The sequence below is a fragment of the Pezoporus occidentalis genome, unplaced genomic scaffold (assembly GCF_034315485.1).
Source record: "Pezoporus occidentalis ecotype Australia unplaced genomic scaffold, CSIRO_AGI_Poc_V1 ctg182, whole genome shotgun sequence".
Taxonomy (NCBI): Eukaryota; Metazoa; Chordata; class Aves; order Psittaciformes; family Psittacidae; genus Pezoporus; species Pezoporus occidentalis.
Window position 1 is genome coordinate 1,322,741 of NW_026913662.1, and position 21,279 is coordinate 1,344,019.

Genomic DNA, 21,279 nt, shown 5'->3' on the forward strand with positions numbered 1-21,279 from the left:
GAAATCACATGTTGTTTTACCACAGTTCCACAGTTACACAGTTCCACAACTAAATAATACCAAACTGAACTGTGAATAGTAGCATATCTGATGATGCGCTGTGAAATCTTTGAGGACTTAGCACAAGCACAACATGTTCATCAATTAGGCTCAGCGTGATTGCAAAACTGTCCCTTGAGGCATCACAAGGTGCATCATTTGCTTTCCTTTTCTTTCTTTTTTTTTTTTTTTTCCAAGACAGGACCATAGCTTTAGCTCTATCGCTGTAAACAGAAACTGTCTCATTAATTAATTCAAAAGTAATTTAGAGTTTCACAGAGAATCCGAGGGGTGCCCCAAGCATTTTACTCGAAGCTTCCTCTTAGCCCTCAAAACTACTTGCAGTCTTGGAATTACTGTTTCTAGGTAGTCCTGTCTCTGCTTAAATTTTGGCCTTCTATGTGGCCTGACAACCTTTTAGATACTCCTTCAGCAAAACAAATGTTTGCAGATGGAGCAGCCTTAGCTTAGATTGTTAAGGGAATAGTCTTCAATGATCTTTTATTCAGCACGCCGTAATCTATTTTTGCACTTCTGACAGACTCCATGGGGTATAACCAATACTCAGTCTCAATTCCTTATTTTCTTCACTTTTCTTCTGAGAACAAAAAAGCAATTCATGATTCATAAAGAGCAGAAAAATGCAAACACACTCTTTGCCAAAGAGAAAGACTTAAAAAAGCAGAACAGCAACACCAGCTTTATGACAAAAAGGCCATAGTGGGTTTGGAATAACAACAAAAAAGAAATTTCCAAATCTGCCTTTTGGAAAAGACTGGAATTAATATACTCTCATTATTTATTTTTTTAATTGCTTTGTAAAATTGAAAAACAAAGGGGAGGGAATAAAAGACAATTGGATGACAGAATACAAATGCCAAAAAGTCAGAACACAAAACTGTTTTTTTAATTAAGAAAAACCAAAGCAATAACCAATAAAATCTGAGGACCATAACTTTTCTTACAAAAGAAATAGAATCTCAAAGCTTGAGAAAGATTTTAGAAAATCAGCAAAGAGTTTGTCCCATGTGGCATTAGATACAGCAATAAAATAATAAAGGGAAGTACTTGCATGATAAAGTCTATAACAAATTCTGCTTTTGCCTTCATATTCTGCTCCATTTCACAACACTGAAGTGTTCTTCTGCTTCTGAGAGTCAAATTTAGAGCTTGAGAAAAGACAAGGAAAGTGATGGAAAACAGAGAAACTGCATAAAGTCAAATAGCTCTGTGTGAAGTCTAGTGGAAAATGGATCATTCCCCAGCTCCTGAACCGTAGTCACTATGAACTGAGCAAGTCACCATGAGACATATGAGCTTTCATTCAAGCACTGAGAAACCTGTCACGACTCCCCTAGTTTTCACAAACACAATACTTATGAACCTGAACATCAAAAGGTGCCAAATAACTCTGATCATTTTAGAGTAGGTTATGATACATGCCAGATTAATTAGAGGTGCTGGGAAGGGGTCAAATGGACTCTGTTTTCAGCTACTTGAAAAAGCTAAGTTTATTTGGGAGGGGAGGAAATGAATCTGCATCAGCTCCTTTTGCAACTCAACAAGTGCCTGTGCATGGCAGTGCTTTGACATCATTATACTGTTAGAGCAAGTATTATTGACATTTGGAAAATAACAGATATTAAGAAGTGCCGAGCTTGTGTGTAAATTTAACTTGTTATATCCTATAAGGGTATAATTTGATCTGCACTTGTGAAAAAATGAATGGGTACATACTGCAAATGGGAGTCTAAGCAAGGCATGGCTGAGGAAACTGGGGTTGTTTAGTCTGGAGAAAAGGAGGCTTTTTGGGGACCATATCAGTCTCTACAACTACCTGAAAGGAGGATGGAAAGAGGTAGGTGTTGGTCTCCTCTCCTAACAAGCGATAGGACACAAGCTGCACAAGGGGAGGCTTAGGCTGGATATTAGGAAACATTTCTTCACCAAAAGGGTTGCCAAACACTGGAACAGGCTGCCCAGGGAAGTGGTTGAGTCACCATTTCTGGAGGTATTTAAAAGACATGTAGATGTGGTGCTTAGGGATGTAGTTTAGTGGTGGAGTTGGCAGTGCAAGGTGAACAGTCAGGCTCCATGATCTTGAGGGTCTTTCCTAACCTAAATGATTCTATGAATCCCAATTCCTTAGTGTGGATCTCCCAACCAGGTACTTGCCAGACCCTTGAGAGCTGAACCACCTTCTTGCAAGTTAAAACTCACAGAGCTGTTTGCCATTGCAGTACCTACTTCAGTGATTAAATGTTTGCCCACCTTACCACAGCTATCTGACTCTACTGAACAGACCACAGGCCTACTCAAGCAACAATGCTACTGATATTAAGTGTCTTCCCATACTTCTCCCATTTACATTATATTAAATTTTTCATGTTGGTCTTGCAAATCTTTTAGTGTATTTCCCTTGAAGTTTCTACAGACCTGCTGCTAATCACAGGCCACATCTCTTCTACGGCCATCATAGAATCATAGAATAGTTAGGGTTGGAAAGGACCTTAAGATCACCAGGTTCCAACCCCCCTGCCATGGGCAGGGACACCTCACACTAAACCATGTTGCCCAGGACTCCTGGCCTTGAATACTGCCAGGGATGGAGAATTCACAACTTCCCTGGGCAACCGATTCCAGTGCCTCACCACCCTCACAGTAAAGAACTTCTTCCTTATATCTAACCTGAACTTCCCCTTCATTTCTTCATCTAGGATGCTCAAAGTAAATTGGTTAATTAAAACCATACATGTAACAGTTCAAGATCCTCCTCTATGCTTGCACACCACTTCACTACACCTCTTGTAGCTATCTGCATGGAGCAAAACTCTTTGCTATATACAACAAACCCATATGTAAAAATGACAAAAAAAACTAATGGATACTAATCAACATAGATGCATGTAATGAATTACATTTGTTTGCTGTCCAGGTTTGGGGTTCCTTGAGGAGTTTTTATATAAGGAATCTTCTTGGTTAATATTTTTGTACATTATTTGACTGGAATTATCAGTCAGGTGTCAGGACAATTTTGTGCTGTTAATGATATAAAGGTGAAGGCTGACCCACAAAATGTGGTTTCACTTAAAGCTGACATCAGTAGTCACAGCCAACAAGAAGGTAGAAAAGGAGGAAGAAGAGAAGAGCACTGCAGAACAGTGAATTGTTACACAAAAGAGGCAGTCACAGGCTTTTGCAGCTAAGCAGCAGAGGTTGATAGTTGGTAGCCTGGGAAAAATGTTGGAAGAAGGGACAATTAAATAAAAAACATTTCCAAAACTGGACAATCCACTTCAGAATGCAAAGTACATGTAAAGCAGATAACTTTTTCCTTTTTTTTTTTCAAAGGCAGCTGTATTGCTATATATGCAATCATCTGAAAATGTGAAATCTTCTATGACTCCTAAACTAAGAGAAATCAAGTCCCAGTCAATAAAACAGATGGCACAGTTTTTCTGGGCAACTGCAGCATGGCTGCCAGACACGGCAAATGTAATCTGAATGAGTGGATAAGTACAGGAAGAAACTTCAGCTCTGAAGATGAATTAATTATTATCAGAAAACAGAACCCAGATTAAGAAAAAAAAACCCAAACATCACAAAACCAAACAATAAAACCCAAACAAGAAAACCAGAACAAAACAAACAACAAGCACAAAGAGAAGTCTGACTTTCCAGCAGTTTGAATTAGGCTGATGAAAGAAATTACCTCTCTCTCCAAGCCTTACTTCACTTGCATCCTTAGTCATCACAACTGCAATTACATGGCTTCTACTAAAAAAATAAAGACAGCTCATCCCATATATTTTTGATTAGGAATAAAACCAGATCTAATGATTAGGTGGAAGTATCTAAAGGCAGGATGCAAATTCCAGGCACATCCCTTCAACTACATTTTGCTTTTGATTTGTTCTAAGTGACTTTGTTTGTGTGTTTTGAATGGTTCTGCCTTCCTGAAACGGCCTCTCGTGAAGTCCAGAGACGATGTTTGTGGAGGCTGGATTGTCTACTTCTGCCTACTTTTAGATACTGTGAGATATCTACACTTAGCTGCACAGGTTCTAGTGGCCAAAAGCCAATTTTCAGAAATGCTTTAGGCACTTAAGAATGTCAGAAACACAGGTGCATGCTTAGTGCAGTGGTTCACTGCTGTCCACTTCATCTTGTTCTCACATGGTACCTTATTTAGGAGTCCATGCCCACCTTCTTCCCCAGACCTGCAGCAGCACTGAGCTTCTGTAGAGGCACAGGACTACAGCTGCAGCGAGAGATACAGAGGTGCTATAGCATGAGGAGGAAGGGTCCAGACTGGTTCACATACTAGCAGCACTCCCATCCCCACTGCAGCCTTCTTGGGGAGTTAACAGCTCCTGGCAGCAGGAGCTTTCATATTATTTAGGGAAAATATTTTAATAATACTGTCTTCATGGGTATTATAAATACATAGAAAATTAGGGAGATTTCAAAGGAGAAGTATTTCCTTAACCATTGAATATTATTGTACAAATAATAATTTGGTTTGAAGTAGTTTATCTCAAAAGGTGTTTTCCAACCTAAACAGTTCTGTGAGTGCAATAGTGCAGTATCACTGCCTACCATACATATTAAGGTTGTGCTGACCTTTCTTTTTACTAGTGTTACTGCAGTCTTGTCCCACACTTTGGACAGTAACAGTCATTTTCTTACCCTATGTCAAAGACATCCCCTGCATGTTCATCTACAGCACGTAAAATAATAATGTCATAACCAGAACAGCAATACATTATATCACATGTTAACAAAACACAAATTTGCTCATAAATCCTTTCTCACAGGAAGAAGCTCAGAAAGCATAAAGAGTGTACAGAGGAGCTACTGCAGTATGTGCTGCGTAACATGTCTCAGGAATGATATGCATCAAAATTTAGCTAGGCACAATTCCCACTTAGGAACAGGCTGGCTGTGATGTGTGGAGGACAGAATGCTTCACATCACTTCAATACGTACTTCTCCACTCTTGCAGGAGCAGCTGGAAAAAATCTGCCTCCAAATTTCTTTGGCAAGAAAGATGAATCAAAGCAAATGAAAAAGGGGAAGCGGGAGCTGATCTTGGTGCAGACAAATTCACTCACCTGAAAAAGTACGCACAGTTCAGCAGAGAATATATGCTCTATTGTCATTATTACAGCCTCACTGAGGCTAATAAAGATACAGTGCACAAAGTTGATGAATGAAGAGAACCACACTTTCTATACATAACTGCATAGATTAGAGGTGGAAAACATATCCCATACAGACCATGTTTTTCTTTAAATGCTGATTTCAAAACTATTCAGTGCTATATCTATATCTTGCTGATTTAAATGTTGCCAGGAACTTTGGCAGCTCTCCACATTGACAGTTCTTTTTCAGGTAGCCTAAATTCAGCCAGCTCCTGGTAAATACATCTCATCTGCCTTTGCTTTATGAGCAGATTTCAGCCTAGCTAGAAAAGGTTTTGGGCCATTGTGTCTGCCCCAGTGCTGGCTGCAGGAATCTGTCAGAAGAGCTGATGGAACGGGTGGTGGGAGCCATACAAGGCACAAGAGCATTAAGGCCCATCCACATGGCAGGAAAATGAGCTCAGAAGTGTTCACTTAGGGATCTTTCTCTTAAGCGTAGCAGCTGGCCTGCCTTTCCAAAACCTGCAGGCTGGCAGTGGCTTCATGCTTACTTCTTCACAGCAGTGTGAACATAGACAAAGAGAACATCTTTTACATGGGAATTGGGTTCTACCCAAACCACTACAGAACTACTAGCTATTAGTAAGATTGTGTCCTCTTGCCATAACCTGATTAAACAAAGATATATTCAATGCTCAGCCAAAATCTTCTACATTGAAGACAACACAGCTGAGCCACCCTAAAAGGCAACTCTCAATATCTCGGTTCTCCCAGTGCCAGGAGAAATTATCCACCCTGTTAAAAAAAAAAAAAAAAAAAAAAGGACCAAGTGCAAAAGATCCGTGATAAAACTTTTTATTTGCGAAGCAGTGAGCCTATGATGATGCCTTGCTTCACGTTCTTCCTACAGTATCCATCATAGGTTGACTCAGAATTGCTCTGTTCAGTGAATTCTATTGGGCAATAATCTATTAATTTAAAAAGAAAATAAAAAAAAATTTACAATCTTCTTCATTACTGGCCATTATTCTCAAAATACCTGACCAAAAGCTTTCTGACAAGACAACTGATCACAGCCTCAGATGGTTCTGAAGCAAACTTCGAAGTTCTGGACCTGGACCGGGCCTAAATCATGTTGCTATTGTTAAGAGTGAAATTCCCAAATTGAGTTGGTTGATACTCAGTGTCATATTCTGCAAGGATAAAATGTAGGCAATTGGTAGATATCCCCCACATACCACTTCTACTGGGACATGTTATTGCAGTTAAAATGCTATACACAGAAGAAACTGTATATCCAACATTGCCATTGTTTGCTTTCCCCACCACCACGGGTTTAATTAACACACATTTTAAAAGGCTCTTTCACGCACCAAACTAATATTTAGAATTAATAACAGTAGTCTGGATGAGTCCAAACTGAGAACAACTGAGAATAAGGAGATAGCCAAGATTTATCTTCTCACCTATGAACCAGACCACAGCAGGACAGAGAACAACACCATAGCTTCATGAGCATTTCAAACCAGCACTCTAAAAGGGGACTGGGGAGGTGGGAAGAGAAGTCTGCTTCTGCTTTTGCTATTTATTCTTAATCCTCAGGTGTCCCCTTCTTCATGCCAGCACAATTGTTCATGAAATCCTACAATAAAGTTGATCAAAAAATAACTCAGGTTAAAATTAAACTAACAAAGAAAACTCAGCTTAGTTTTAACCTCATCAGTCCTCTTCCACTTCACCTTGCAGTGGCAGAAATGATCCCTGCTGTTAAGGACAAATGATCAGAGTCAGGGAGGTACATGCCATGCCTTTCCATGCTGATAGAATCACCCTGTTGGTAGCATCTCTACTGTGCTTTGACACTGCCATTACCGTCTGACATTTAAAATGGAGCACAGAAATATCTCAGCAAGCTGTGGCCTCTTTTGCTGGGATTTTTAAAAGTAGAATAATTAATATTTTTGATTTGTAAGAGCTCATACTCTCAAAGGCAGCTATATCATGTAAGAAAGGAGGGAAAAAGAGATACTTTCTTGCAGCTTACGAATAATTCTTAGCCACAAATTCTGTGTCAACCTAAAAACTTGGACCACTGTATTACTTTAAAATGGACCTATATTAAACATTGAAGTGCTATCACTCTTGTAATTGTGTTTGGAAGAAAGTAAAGGTGTGTGTCGCTGCTCTGCAGAGCTGTGAAACATTAGCTGAGGCAGTGTTAATGATCTTCATTCTTATTTGATTTTGAAATTACTGTACAGCATGTTATATATAGCAGGAACTTCTTTGGCTTCTTGTTTCTTATGCTTTGTTCCTTTCATATTCTGTAACGTGTAGCTACTTAATAGGAAGGTCCACACAAACAATAATATTTCCAACAGTTAGTTCTTTGGGTCACTGATTTTCTCCGCTAGCACCAAAATACCAGATTGAAATCTAAGCTGAAACATTGATTATAGGTGAAAGAATAATTGTCAACACTCAAGCATAGATTATTTCTATTGATGAAAATCATCAGAATTTACATAATTAATCAGGACATGACTAATTCAGCAAAAGTGAAAATCACAAGTAGCACCCAACAGAAATCACAGTATCATGAAATCAGCTATGAATTATTAATGACTTAATATTGAGACCAAATTGACATCAGAAGTACTGTGATTACTTGGGTTCATGTAAGAGCAAGGCAGGTATTCTGCAGTCTGAGCATTTTAGACACATGTGAAACTACTGATGTGCAGAAGTTATCCCTTATGCAAAATTTGATTGGAACAAACATGCAATACAAAGACATTATTTTGATTTTTTTTCACAGTTTTATTCTGTTGCTACCTCCACAGATCTCTCAAGTGACTGATTCTCTCACTTTCATTGTCATTTAAAATTTTTAAAAAGACTACTTTCCACATATTGCATATACAACATGACTCTGCTCATGGTCCTCCAGCAAAACACAATCTTTCCAATCGCCTTTATAATAATCCCAGACATGTAACACATGGCACAACATGGTTCGTTACTAGCATAGGTTAAAATACATAAAATATAGCATAGAGCAACAATTTGATTTTTCTGTTATTTCTGCAATCCAGAGTTAGAAAAATCTATCAATTTTGGAAAGGAGAATTATTTGAGAATCTTGCATTATTACTGTCAATGTTTTCACCCCAGGAAACCCCAGCTAGCAGTTGCCCCAGTCAGTGGAGTTCTGGGTCTCCTTCAGTCGTGTAGTCATTAATAGATCTTTGAAAGTTTTGGGCAACAAGGGCGGAAGGTGGTCAAGAATACATCAGCTGTGTCAGAGAGGAAGCTGGAAGGTGCAATGCACTAAAGAACACAAGGCGCCAGGCTGCAAAGATTCCTGCTATGCTCTTCTGAACATCCTACACAGGCAAAACAGGAGAGAAGTAACTTCTTGAGATAGCAATCAAATGCATAAGGGGAAGGCAGCAAGCCAAGCTAAGATATGGTCTACCCTGCCACCACAGGGGCCTTGGTCCTCTCCGATTCCTTAGAGGGAGGTTTGTCTTAAGGCACAAGAAGACAGATTTCCCTGCACTGCTTCAAGTGCATAATTGAAACTGGCCTCTGTGAGAGGAGCACAGAGAACGAAGGAGGATTTCAATGACTACATACCATCTGGACCTGGGCAATAACTGCCAACTGCTACTGAATTTCAATACAGGGAAGCACTATGACATTCTGAATATACTGGTAATTTAAATACATGCCTCCAACTTCTGTGCAGTTCTCCTCCTCCTGGTTGTGCTGAATGCATCCCTTTTTGCAACTTAGCTCTACTGTGGAAGATGACAGATCTGTTTTCTGACTTGTAGGTGACTTTGTTCCTATGAAAAGGTGACAAAGAAACTGATCTAGCTCACAACTCACATCCAAATTATTTTTTTACCCAAATAGGGGTTGACTTATTATGCTTTAGAAAAATTACAGCAAACATCCAGAAAAGACCTAATTTTTTTTGATTAGAACTGAATGAAATAATGCAGGAAATACCTACTAGCATTACTCATCTATGAAAATGTATTAGAGGAAAACTGTGTTGTTGATATATTTTGGCTAAAGGTAAGAGTTTAGTACTTATTAAATTTCTATTTCTGTTTTTCTATTCTACATATTTTGGATTCATAAGAAATAGCTGGGAAATAGATAGCTGGAATACCTTCTGGTTATTTTTTCCCTGTTTGGCAAATCATACTATGTGTCTCAAGCTGCAAGGTACATTAGGGCTTTAATATTTTATTTACTAAGTCTTATTTGAATTTTTTATAAAACACATGTGTTCAAAGAATCATAGACATCAAATACGGAAAAGATTTATAAGTTAATCCTCATGTCAGTGTGTATTTGTTTTCTGTAGGAATTAGAGTAGAATCTCACTTTTATAATCAAAAGATAATCAAATGCAAGCCTGTTAATACCTGAAAAGTTATTAATGCAAGCACAGTACAGATATCTGAATACCTTCATTCTTATTTTGCCTTCTGCCAAATACTACATATACTTCAAAAAAAATCTACAGCAGACCTGAGGAGCAGCCAACTGCACTGGCAACTACCACCTAACATGTCTCATTGTCCATTTTTAGCTTTTTTTTCCTTAATTCTAGTGCATTATTTCTATTTACATCCTTTGGTGCTCACATATGTCATCCAAGTCTCTGATATGTGTACACTTTGCAAGTACAAATGTCAACCATATAGCTCTACTGTATGGGAACAACTTAATGTACTGGCCTCTACTCTTGATTTCCTACATAGTTACAAGCTTTTTTTTGCATTCTGAAAGGTATGCACCTATCTTCCAATTTTTCTGCTGAGATGGGGTTCACAAGTATTTCTAGAACAACTACTTGATAACAACTCTTTAGAATCCTTCACTTTAATGAATCCTGCAAAATTAACAGAATGAAAGCAAGATTTACACAGATTTACTAGATGGAAGTAAAAAAATGTAAAATACCCAAGTGAGTTCTCTCATCTGTTCAAGGAGAGACACAGAAAGATAATCTGTCATCTTTGGCTCTACTTCACAAGATGGTCTATCTCCAAGCAGATAGTCTTTCATGTTTGATCAGTTCTATTGTCTCATACATCAGATGATTTCTTTGTTCATCAGAGTCTTATAATTTTTAATGACATCATAAATATGATTGCCTTGCCCCAAGGCCTGTAATTACAAAAAGGAATTTGGTGAGAGGAATTGTGGTGCCTGAGTATTAAACAAAGAGAAGCTTAAATATATTAAGGAATATGTAGATGCTGTCTTTTACACACAATGCCAATTAGACAAGCTTTAAGCCTTTTTTGTGCTCTTATTCAGTCAAGATTAGGGAAAACTAACCTTTAACTTCTAAGAAATTAGAGTTATATTTAAAAGCAATTAAATAAAAAATACCAAAACAAAACCAACCAAACCTCAAACAGAAACCCGATAAATGGAGGGGAAGACAGACACACACACACCCCCCCAAAAAAAAACCAAATGAAATTTCAGATTTTACATATCCAAAATCTATGGGAATAACGCATACTCGAAGTCTTTGTTTAAAATGTACAGAAGCATTGTGACTATTTGGTGTGAAGACGGAAAGATTCAGCACAGCAGAAATAGCCTCAATTCAAGTAAGATGTTTTTCTCACAGTTTTTTTTGGCTTCCTCTCAAGAGAAAGATGCCACACATGAGTGAAGACAGACCAGTTATTCTTTGAAGTAGCAGGACTTAAGTTTAAACACTTCAGGAGTGTTTTAAAATGCAAAGAGCAGGTTTCTGCCCAGAGGAACACAGGAAGTGGTAACATAGGGTTTTAACCTCTGCGGTTTACACTGGTATGTTACTATGTAAAAGAAAGTTGAGTTCTTTTACTCAAGTGATCAAACATGGAAGACAGCTCACATTTATCTGCTTAGGGATAGCGCATCTTGTAAATGTGACTATGTGATTTTTCTATGGACTATGAATGCAGATTATACATTGGAGCTCGAGCTTGAATACGAGTCAGTGAATGTAAATGAGGAAACTGGGTCCAAGAGCTTGGTTTTCATTCTCCTGACTTCAACAAGAGGCCTTGCAGAAGGACTGAAATAGATTGGAACACTGGGCAGTCAATTGTGTGAAATTTAACACGAACAAATGCTGGCTTCAGTACCTAGGGTGGAGTAATGCTGGGCACAAGTATAAACTGGGAGAGGTGTGGCTGGAGAGCAGTCCTGCAGAGAGGGACCTGGGTGTGCTGGTTGACAGTAGGGTCAAGAGCTGCATTGTACTGAGTCAGTGCTGCCTCACCTTGAGTATTGTGGGTAGTTCTGTGACAACGGTTTAAGAAGGATGTGAAGGTCCTTGAATGTATCCAGAGGAGGGCAAGAAAGCTGATGGAAGGGCTGGAAGGCATGTCCTGTGAAGAGTGGCTAAAGGACTCTTGGTCTGTCTAGTTAGGAGAAAAGGAGGCTGAGGGAGGACCTCATTGCTCTCTGCAGCTTCCTGAGGAGGAAAAGTGGTGAGGGAAGTGATGGTCTCTTCATGGTGGTATTCAGTGACAGAACTCATGCGAATGGTTCAAACTTTCCCTCAGAAAAAAAAAAAGAAAAGCAGAGAAATACTGGAAAATCCTCATGAATGGGAAATATACACAACTTAAGGAGGGGCTTAAGGACAGGTGGCAGGCTGAAAATTATGTCAGTTTTGAAAGAGGCTAAGCTGAAAACCAGAGGAACACAAATCTCAAGTGTATTTTTTGTGGAGAGAAAAAAGAAAAAAGGATGAAAGTAGAGTTGGGGGAAAATACGGTTACTAAAACTTCTAGCTGTAGAAATATTTTCCTGAAGTTGAGAAAATACTTTGCACCATTACATATATTTCCCTGTAGCAAGAAAACATGCAACCACATGAAAACTATCTTTATCCCTGAAAAAAAAACACAAAAGCAAAACAATTCATGACCATTTACTTTCAACAGAATGAGACCTGATGCAGTGAGACAGCTGTTCTTTTGCATGACAGCTCCTGTGGAAAGAAAAGGACTGACACATGAATGGGGGCCATGGATGGGGTGCTGCAAAAAACCACCCTGGGCCTGAGGCTCCCATTTTGTAGCAGCCACTTATCCACTGTACACTGCAGAAAAAGGCTGTGCATGTAAGCACAAAGAAAAGGGAGAGGAATAAAGTAACATACATACAACATACTGGTTGTCACAAGCATTGGTTTTGGATACCTACCTTTCCTCCTGTGGGTACTCCTGCATCACCCTTGTTTGGAATCAGTTTCAAGCTCATCTGATGGCAACCTGCTGTCAACTTCTAGTCTACCAATGTGTCACTTTAGCAAGCCAAGGTGACTTGTGACAGAGTCAGACAAGCGCTAGAGACACCAGGGCACTGCCTCCCCTCCTTAACTCACTTAGCCCAGCTCATGGGATCACACTTCACAGGGCTATGGGATTCCATGCCAGGAATCCAAAATGTGGAGATTTTATGTCACAATGCCTACGTTTCCTTTTTTTCTGAGAAACAGATTATCATCCACTGATTTCTTCTCATTCCTTCTATAAGGCAATCTGTACATTGTTCTTAATAAATGTAAAAAATATGCATGTATCTTATTTTAATAATGTAAGTACTATACTGTTAATTTTTTTTTTGTTATACCATAATTTTACTGTAGGCAACACCACGCTTTTGTCTGTGTAATTACTCTGAATACGGCTATATATTCCTTTGTTAATGCAATTCACTAAGTCATAACCAGATCCCTTTAGCAATACAAGGGAAATGCATCTGCTCTGTCATCTGACACAATCATTACACTTAGGTGGGAAATCATTTACATTGTGAATAACAAGTTTGAAAGCTCAGTTTCATTATTCAGTGCTTTACAAAATCTAACTATGCACAGTATCACGGTCTTCAATGAAAACCAAAGAGGTCAAAGCAAAAGTCTCACTGTCCAAGCCTGGTTAATGCTGTTGACTTCCAGTAACAGTATGCACAGGCAAAAATATCTGCCAGACCGCAGCAAAAATTTAGAAGTCATAAGTGATTTTCAAAATTAATAAAGTCAATTAATATTACTAATTTGGTTATATAAAGAATTTTATTTTATTAAAAAATACAACATTCTAAGAAACCTCCCATTTATAATACATTCAAAATAATTAACATCCACATACAAGATATGCAAACATTAACAGATTTTGAGAGTGGCGACATACTTCCCAAGAAGGGGGTGGAAAGCGGTAACTCTTCCAAGAAATATTTTTTAAACTGTGACTTTCACTGTGTTAAGATATCACATTCTATAACTGACATAGTGCTGTGTAGACTATTTTAATGCCAAGAGTTTAGATATCAGAGAATTAAAATTACCACAAACCCACATATCAGAATATAATACATGAAAAAGCTGGTGACCCAGATGTCACCTTGATTAAATAGTATTATTATTCAGTAGCGCTTAAGGATACCTAGCATTTTGCAGAATAAAAAATCATTATAAGATACATACATAAACAACAGTCCTCCAATACCGATGATGCCATGAGGCTTTTGCTTATTCATAAGCAAAACACTTTCCAAAGTCTTTTCTGTCACATGTCACCTTGTCACTGACCACTTAACTGCTGGCAGCACTGGGATGCAGTGGTTTGACTCTTGCTAGTCTGGAGAGGCCGAGTCTAAGACACTGAGTAGGTGATTTAAGAGAAACACATCTCATAGAGTTATTACTGCTTCCTGAGGCAGCTGAAAAAAAACCAACAAAACAAAATAAACCAGAAAGAAAGCTTAAGAGACTTGGGGAGAGGGGAGGAGGAATATTATATGACTGCTGTCTTTTTATAGTTGTCACAGTAGAACAAAAACAGTATTCTAAAGGTACTGCAAAAAGGTCTGGGAATCAATCTATTTGGGAGCCAATGCAGAAGGTATTGTGTACAATTTAATTAACCAGCAACACACTGGGGCAGCACTGGACAAGCATATACTGTTTCCAGAGTACTATGCGTTTTCAGGTGCTCCACAGAGAATCACACAACTGAACACAAGTCCAAGTGTGAAAAAAAGACTTGAGAGAAAGGAGCCAAACAGAAATAAACATGTACAGGAAAGAAGTGCAAATATGAAGGAAAATCAAAGTAAGAGGCAGGAGTCAGCAGAAGCATGCTCAAAAACCTTAAGAAAATAAAGCATTCGCTTTACTACAGCAGTTAAAACACTCCAGCATTTTGGTAGTATTATTTATTCAGAACAGGTAAGAATGCAGCACATACCAGAGATAAAGAAAGCTCTTATTAAGAGAGAAATGGCCACAAAACAATCCTGGATTAAGATCTGATCCACACTCTGTATAACATTTAATTAACCTCCCCACATGAAGCAGTTAAGAATTATGCTGGAAGAGGAAAAAGAAGCAGAGATAGCCTTTTTATCTTTTCTTTTAAATATAAGTTCAAAAGAATAACTTTCATTGCAAGAGGTCAGTCATTGTTTTGAAATATTGTTTGTTTGCTTTTAGGAGAGACTGCTAAAAACTTAAGTCAACTAACCTATCTGTTTATAATTGCAATCTTAAAGGTACCTGGTGGTATCCATTTAGGCTTATCTGTTACAGGACTTGATGTATGTAGAGGCCTTCCAACTGGGCCTGAAGAACTGGACATCATCTTTTGTGTTTGCTCAGATTTTTGTTCTGTTCTCCCAAAAGGAGAAACTACAGATGATACTTCGTTGGAAATAAAAAAAACAACCTTAGAAGAATACTCTTTAGCAGAGAAAATACCACACCGCATCAGATGATTGATCATTGTGCAACATGAGCTCTCTGTATTGAGCGAAATAATGTTACTACATTGTCACATCTTTATCAGTATATATTTATAAAGTCAGTCTTGTTATACTCTAGAATTTCAAACCTAGTTTGAAAATAAGCAGTACGACAACTTCTTCTTCAGGACCTGCCAAATGTTGGATTTCTAAGACAGAAGATTCTTCTGTCAACTACACAAAGCAAACCATTCTTTGTTACACCTAAAAGTAATTTTAAACTAAATTACATGTTTTAAATTTAGGCCTGAAACTAAAACACATTACCAAGTCAGACACAAAATTAACACCATGATTAAGTATTTTCTTAAACTATTTAAAATAAATTGCACTAGTGACACAGTGACCAATTAACTCTGAAGAGCATGACTATTTACTAGTTTTCGCCAAATGGATAGTAGGACTAGCTTTCTTTAGCTATCCTTGAATTAAACATTCATAAATGCAAATGCAAGAGGAAGATCTGAGACTATAATTTAAAAAAAATAACAATCCTCAGATCACTCACGCCTTTTCTTAAAAGCTAGGTATAGTTACAAAAATAGAAATGAATTGCCTATTCACTTTTGCCTGCTTTTCTTTGTAAGAAGCATTAGTTTACTACAGAATGTTCTTTCTTTCAGGATTTTTTTCTGCTTTCCTCCTTTTATTCTGCATATAGTTCATTTTCATCATAACCCTGCACAGTCAGGCTGTCAGCCAAATCTATCTATTTCTTCAGTGAAAATAAAAGTGACGTTCATAATAAAAAAGTCTATTTCAAATTCATCATGCAAACTTACCTGTAGTATTAATCTTGGATTTGGAAGTTTTCTTCTCTCTTTCCGCTGGCATCTTTTGTCTGGTTTCCTTTTTATTTCCTTTGGCTTTTTTCTTTTCCATAGCAAAGTCTTCATCATCATCTTCACTGTAATCTGAATCTTCTTCTGACTCCTCACCTACAGCAAGAAAAAGGGATGTCATCTCTCTACATGAAATACAATCTACTATTATATTACTCCAGGGCCTTCTAATCACACTCTGGACATAAAAACCCAGGTTACCTTAAAGATACAATAAACCAAATTTGAACATATTTATATGCTGAACTGAGAAAGAAATAACCTCCATAAAACATTATGTATTTACAGAATTCTTGCTCTAAACTTTAATAATGGAACACCCTGGTATAAACTGCATACAGTAATAATTTAACAGCAGAATTACCAATATTCCATGTGTGCAAGATGAAAATGTTAAAGTCATTTGGCAGGGATTCTGATTTTTACATATTCTTAGTCATGACTGAAGTGGAAAAACACTACGTCTAATTTCAGCTGCAAGAAAGATTTCACAGATTCACTATTAAAAAAAAAAAGACATTAGCAAATTCTAAAAATAGTTCTCTATCAACAGGAGTATCTGGATGATTTCCCTGATCTATCTTTTGCACTGGCAATTCTGGAAACACATTGCAATAATCCTTAAAGTAATGAATAAAAGAATGGATAGACACGTTAACCATTGGGGAATGAGGTGACTGTCATACTCTGCAGGCATTCAACACTAGACTTCTACCAGAAGCAGAGCATGAGGCTACCCTGACCTCCAGTCAGATGCAGCATTGTCTTCTGAGAGTTGAGGACTGAAGCAAGGAAAGAAGGAAGGCTACTTACTTTTTTTCAATAAGCTTAAACAAAGCAAATACTAGGAGCACTAATACCACATAGTACTCCAGAGTCAATGTTTTGATCCAAACCCCAGACAACAACAGGAAAAATTAACAGAGGCTCTCTAAAGACATGAAACCTTCCTGGACAAAGATGGTAGAAGAAATTTGTTCTGACATACTTCTGCAAATGCAGAGAAGTAGGATAACTTCTGCCAGTTTGGCAAATGTGTTAGAACAAGCTCCAACGTTTAGATTTAGTGACAAAGTGCAACTGAGATGTCACTAATATTAAAAGGTAATGCTTCAGTAAGGGGTCAAGGGGGAATATACAACAGAAGCAGTATGCATTTCACTGAAAATATTAACCTTGTTTAAGGAATCACATTCAAAACACATCTAAGGGTTTTTATAGAGGAGACCTTACTGGGTACACACTCTGGCTCAGAGTCAGTAGCATGCTTTCTGTCATCACTGTCAACAGTCAGTAGCTTCTTTTGACGTGCAGGAACGTTAGATGCTGTTGTCCTTTGTATACCATCAGCCCTAGGTACATCATCATCCGTAACTTGATTGAGACCTAGAAAGCAGAGCTTGGTTTAATCCAAATTCACAGTAAAACTGTTACTTCTTCTCAAAAAAAGAAGCAGGTATTTGAGCCCTCAGAATTTATTTTTGTGATTTTGAAGTATACTATACAGAAGTGCATCATTGGCACTTGTTTTCATGTGATTCTCATTTTACTATCTTAAGTGACAAAACTGTAAATTCTGGTTGTGAAAGTTGTCAATATTTATTTGTAATGCAGTTAACAAAAGGACAGGAGACCAAAAATAAAACTGGAAAAATTAAAAAGTTTCCAGCGGTATAGCTAATGTTTTGGTTATGTTTAGCTGATGCTTAGCTATTGTGGACCCATTCCAGAGCTGAAGGCAAGTGCAGCTTCTTGAAGAAGTAAATCAACTCAGCATCTAAAACCATCACGTCTGTTTGTTTTTCCAACAAACTTTTAGTGATCTGTAACAATCTCATTCAGCAATCCATGTCTTCCCATTTTAAGATTGGATGAAAAAGTTGCTGCATCTTTCAGTCTTTGTTTAAGATAAAGACTATTTTTTCCATGTAAGTGAAAACCAGAAACCAATGAAAACAAGACATTAAAATACTTAAATATATCCTGAAATTCTGTATCTGAAAAGACAGAGTATGAGAACAGCTTACCTAAAAGTTCACTGTCTACACTGCAGTTGGAAAAAAGGGGTCTCCTTTGTACATTTTCCAATTCAAAATCCTTACCTGTTTTAGCATCCAGAAAACAAACAAAAAAGAATATAAAACATAAGTACACAAAAAACACATTGCAAAAGGTTAAGATATTAAGAAAACTATGTTTGGATGTTCTTACAGAAAAGTTATTTTTCCACACAAAAAAAAAACCCAACCAAACCAAACCCCCCAAAAAACCCAATCCCCAAAACATAAGAAGAGAGACTACCTAGAAATTCTCATTTCCTAATCATGACATCTTGAAATAAAACATGACTTTCAAACCATTTCACTGTAAAATAGTCATGTTCAAATTCACTACATATAAATAGTGTTGCAATTAAACGTAAAATAACCTTGCTCTGAATGTTGCACCTCGGCAATATTTGCAGACTTTTGTTTGATGGATAAGGCTAAGGCAACTTCCAAATCTCTTTGATAAAGTTTGTCATCCAAAGATATCCTGAAAAAAAACCCGAACCAAACATGCTAAATAATAAAACAATGGCATGAGTGTTAGAGATTTCTGACTCACTGAACTTTGTAAAATTCAAATACTTGAAAAGATATTAATATTTCAGTATGTAGTGTATTATGAATATTACTTCCTTAAATGATTTAGACAAAGTACACACTAATATTAAAGCACACTATGTATAAAGGTTCTATGATTGCAAAACATTGTATGTATAGATATATATATAAACTAGTAACTGGTATTATCAGAGCAAATATTATCTTTGCTTGAAAAAACACACTGAAATGTAGTATTTATATACAACTTTACTACCAAAATAATCAGATTTCTTTTTTTATAGACACTGACTTTTTTATATATATCAAGCTTTAAGTATGCTCTGTTTTAAAGAGTAAATTTTTAAGTGTCTTTATATTTCTCAGTTTTAGGAGTCCTTAAGTAACTAAGAATTGTTACAATTATCATGCGCTGTAGAAATATCAAAACAAGATCAAGACATGCAAACTTGTTTCTGCACCTATACAGGCTGCTTGCTGGAGCTTTTTAGAACTGTAACAGAACAGACACAGCTCACTACTGAACTCAGGCAACTTTTCCCAACTCTATGCATAATTACATTATCCCTGATTTGCAACTATATCAATAAAGCTGAAAGTCTTTTATTATGCTAATATGCTATTGTGTATTTTCAGCTGCTTAAAACTCTTTAAAAAAACCTGCTTAAAACTGCTTAAAAAAAAAGGGGGGGTTGCAGGGGTTGGGGAGTGGGATGTAACATGACACCAAACTATTACTGAAATCCAGCATTACACAGAGTTAACCATATTTCAGTATTTCTTACCTTTTACTAGGTGTCTGCTTTGGCGGTGGAGTCAATTCTTTCTGTGGCTTTTTTTGCTTCTCCTTCTTCTCCTTTGGTTCCTTGAGCTGTGTTCTGGATTTTTTGCTTGAAGGTGCAGCTATACATGCAAAGTCTTCATCTATTTGGGAAACAGCAACAAGCTTAAATGAGTTTCCTTATATTCTTCTGTATGGCCAGAAGAAGTCATTCAACTTCATCACAGACTGAAAATATACCAAAAGTAACCTTTTTAAAATTAATTCTATTTTTCAAGGATACAACTAGAACTGTAGTATTCTTACATAAATGAATTTTAAATGAAAAGTTAACAAGACCTCTTTGGCACATGCTTGTATTCAAGAGATAATGATTTCGATTTTTATTACCAATAAGGCAATAAAGCTTAAATGTCCAACGTTACCTGATTTTCAGTAACTAGAAGTTCACCTTTTGATAGGCTGAAGAGTTATCAATTAAAATAGTAATCACTGTCATTAACAGTTTTGTATGTAGATCTGAGGTGCAGCTCTGTCTTGATGGGTGTAGGGTAAGGACATAGGAGTCAAGTTACATTGATAAGAAAAACAGATTGTAGATTATTTGTTTTCAACACTCCTTTGCTTATAAAGCCTAACAGGTATTACACTTGAAAAAAAAAAAACCAAAACAGAATTTGTTTGTGTTTATTTAAACAACTTTGAACTGGTAATCAGAACATGGAGTAGCAAATTACCACTGAAAACTGAGGTAGGGAGAGAAACTGATTTTCCTGCAACACGACACAGTGTATTCACCAGTTTCCTAACATACTGTTGTTACACTCTGGTTTACAACCATCAGACCCTAGTTGAATTAGAATATTCAGCAGCATTCCCAGACCACTTCCAGTGAAAACAGTCACAGCCTTCTCAATGAACTAATTCATTAAAGACACTCTCATGACTTTTTGGGTGGCTACATTTTTGTTTGGTATTTTTGTTACGTACAAGAATATGTTACTTACCGTCATCTTCTAAATCCCCAAACTGAGAATAGTCAACAATTTTCTTGCTCCTGTGGCAAAAAACCCATACACTATTAGACCTTTCAGACTGAGCATCTTGACTTGTTAACACTTTATTTTTGGGTAGATTACGTTTTATATGAAAAAAGCAACACACGTTTAAATGTATGTATAACCAATCAGTGTTAGTGTATACAACATTGTTATTGGGAATAGCTTCTAGATTTTTAACAAATCTTAAAGTGCTTCTCGTTCGTATTGTGGGAGCATTACATTTTGCTTACATCCACACCATCTCAGAGCTGCTACTGTGCAATTACTCCTCTCCCGGGTCACTTTTAGGCATTTGAAATATGTTTTCCGCGCACCTTCCAGCCCGTTTCCTGTGTGGCACTGCCGTCTCTGCAGTGAGGCGCTATTCTCTCCAGCGGGAAGCACAAACGGGGCTCCCAAGCCCACCCCTCAGCCCGGGGTCCGCTGCTCTCCGCGAGACAGATGCTCCTGCTGCCCGTCCCAGGGAGAAGCCCCGCGCTTCCCTCCATCTGGAAGGGAAAACGGCGCAGGCCTGTCCTTAAGCCCCAACGCTAGAAGGGGCCATGAAACGGCTCGGTGTGGAGGCACAGGGCCCCCGTAAGGCCGTGATGACCCGAAACGCCCCCTCATCGAGAAACGGCCGCCAACGGTGGCACGCGCGCGCCCGCCTCACGCTTTCAAGGAAACGTCACTCAGGGCCCCGCGCACTTCGTCGCCGGTCGCACCGCGGTCGGTCCTCGGTCCTCCCCGGCTCCGCCGCAGCCCTCACCTCCTCACCGGCCGCGCCATCCCAGCTCCCGGCCGCCGGGTACACCCGCCGCTAACGACGGCACTATCCCGCCCCCTCTGTCTCTCCCTTGGCGCCGGCAACGCACTCAACTGGGCGGGAGCGGGCGCTCGTCGGTACATTCGCTACAAGCGGGAGGGTGGGCGGCGAATCTGCGGCTCCGGATGCGAAGGGTTCATGGGGAGGCGGGAGCCGCCCGC

General features: G+C 38.2%; 1 protein-coding gene across 1 annotated transcript; it reads right to left on the minus strand.

Annotated features, from left to right (window-relative positions):
* Positions 1 to 13,335: 13,335 nt before the first annotated feature.
* On the minus strand, positions 13,336 to 21,212 carry RAD51AP1 (RAD51 associated protein 1). The gene is made up of 8 exons (XM_062615532.1): positions 21,062 to 21,212; positions 20,260 to 20,309; positions 19,257 to 19,395; positions 18,294 to 18,400; positions 17,099 to 17,251; positions 15,806 to 15,961; positions 14,779 to 14,922; positions 13,336 to 13,943 (listed from the first exon to the last, which is right to left on the minus strand). The coding sequence occupies exons 1-8, from the start codon at positions 21,199 to 21,201 to the stop codon at positions 13,816 to 13,818; spliced, it is 1,017 nt and encodes a 338-aa protein (XP_062471516.1). The 5' UTR covers positions 21,202 to 21,212; the 3' UTR covers positions 13,336 to 13,815.
* Positions 21,213 to 21,279: the final 67 nt, after the last annotated feature.

What these genes read in the sequence shown, in the direction of transcription:
- RAD51AP1 (XM_062615532.1), bottom strand. Translation starts at nt 21,201, where the DNA reads ATGTACCGACGAGCGCCCGCTCCCGCCCAGTTGAGTGCGTTGCCGGCG. An exon ending in AAGCAGACACCTAGTAAAAG is followed by an intron (nt 18,401 to 19,256) that starts GTAAGAAATACT and finishes GTTTTTTTTCAG; the next exon opens with GATATCTTTGGATGACAAAC. An exon ending in TGAGCCAGAGTGTGTACCCA is followed by an intron (nt 15,962 to 17,098) that starts GTAAGGTCTCCT and finishes TTCTTGCTGTAG; the next exon opens with GTGAGGAGTCAGAAGAAGAT.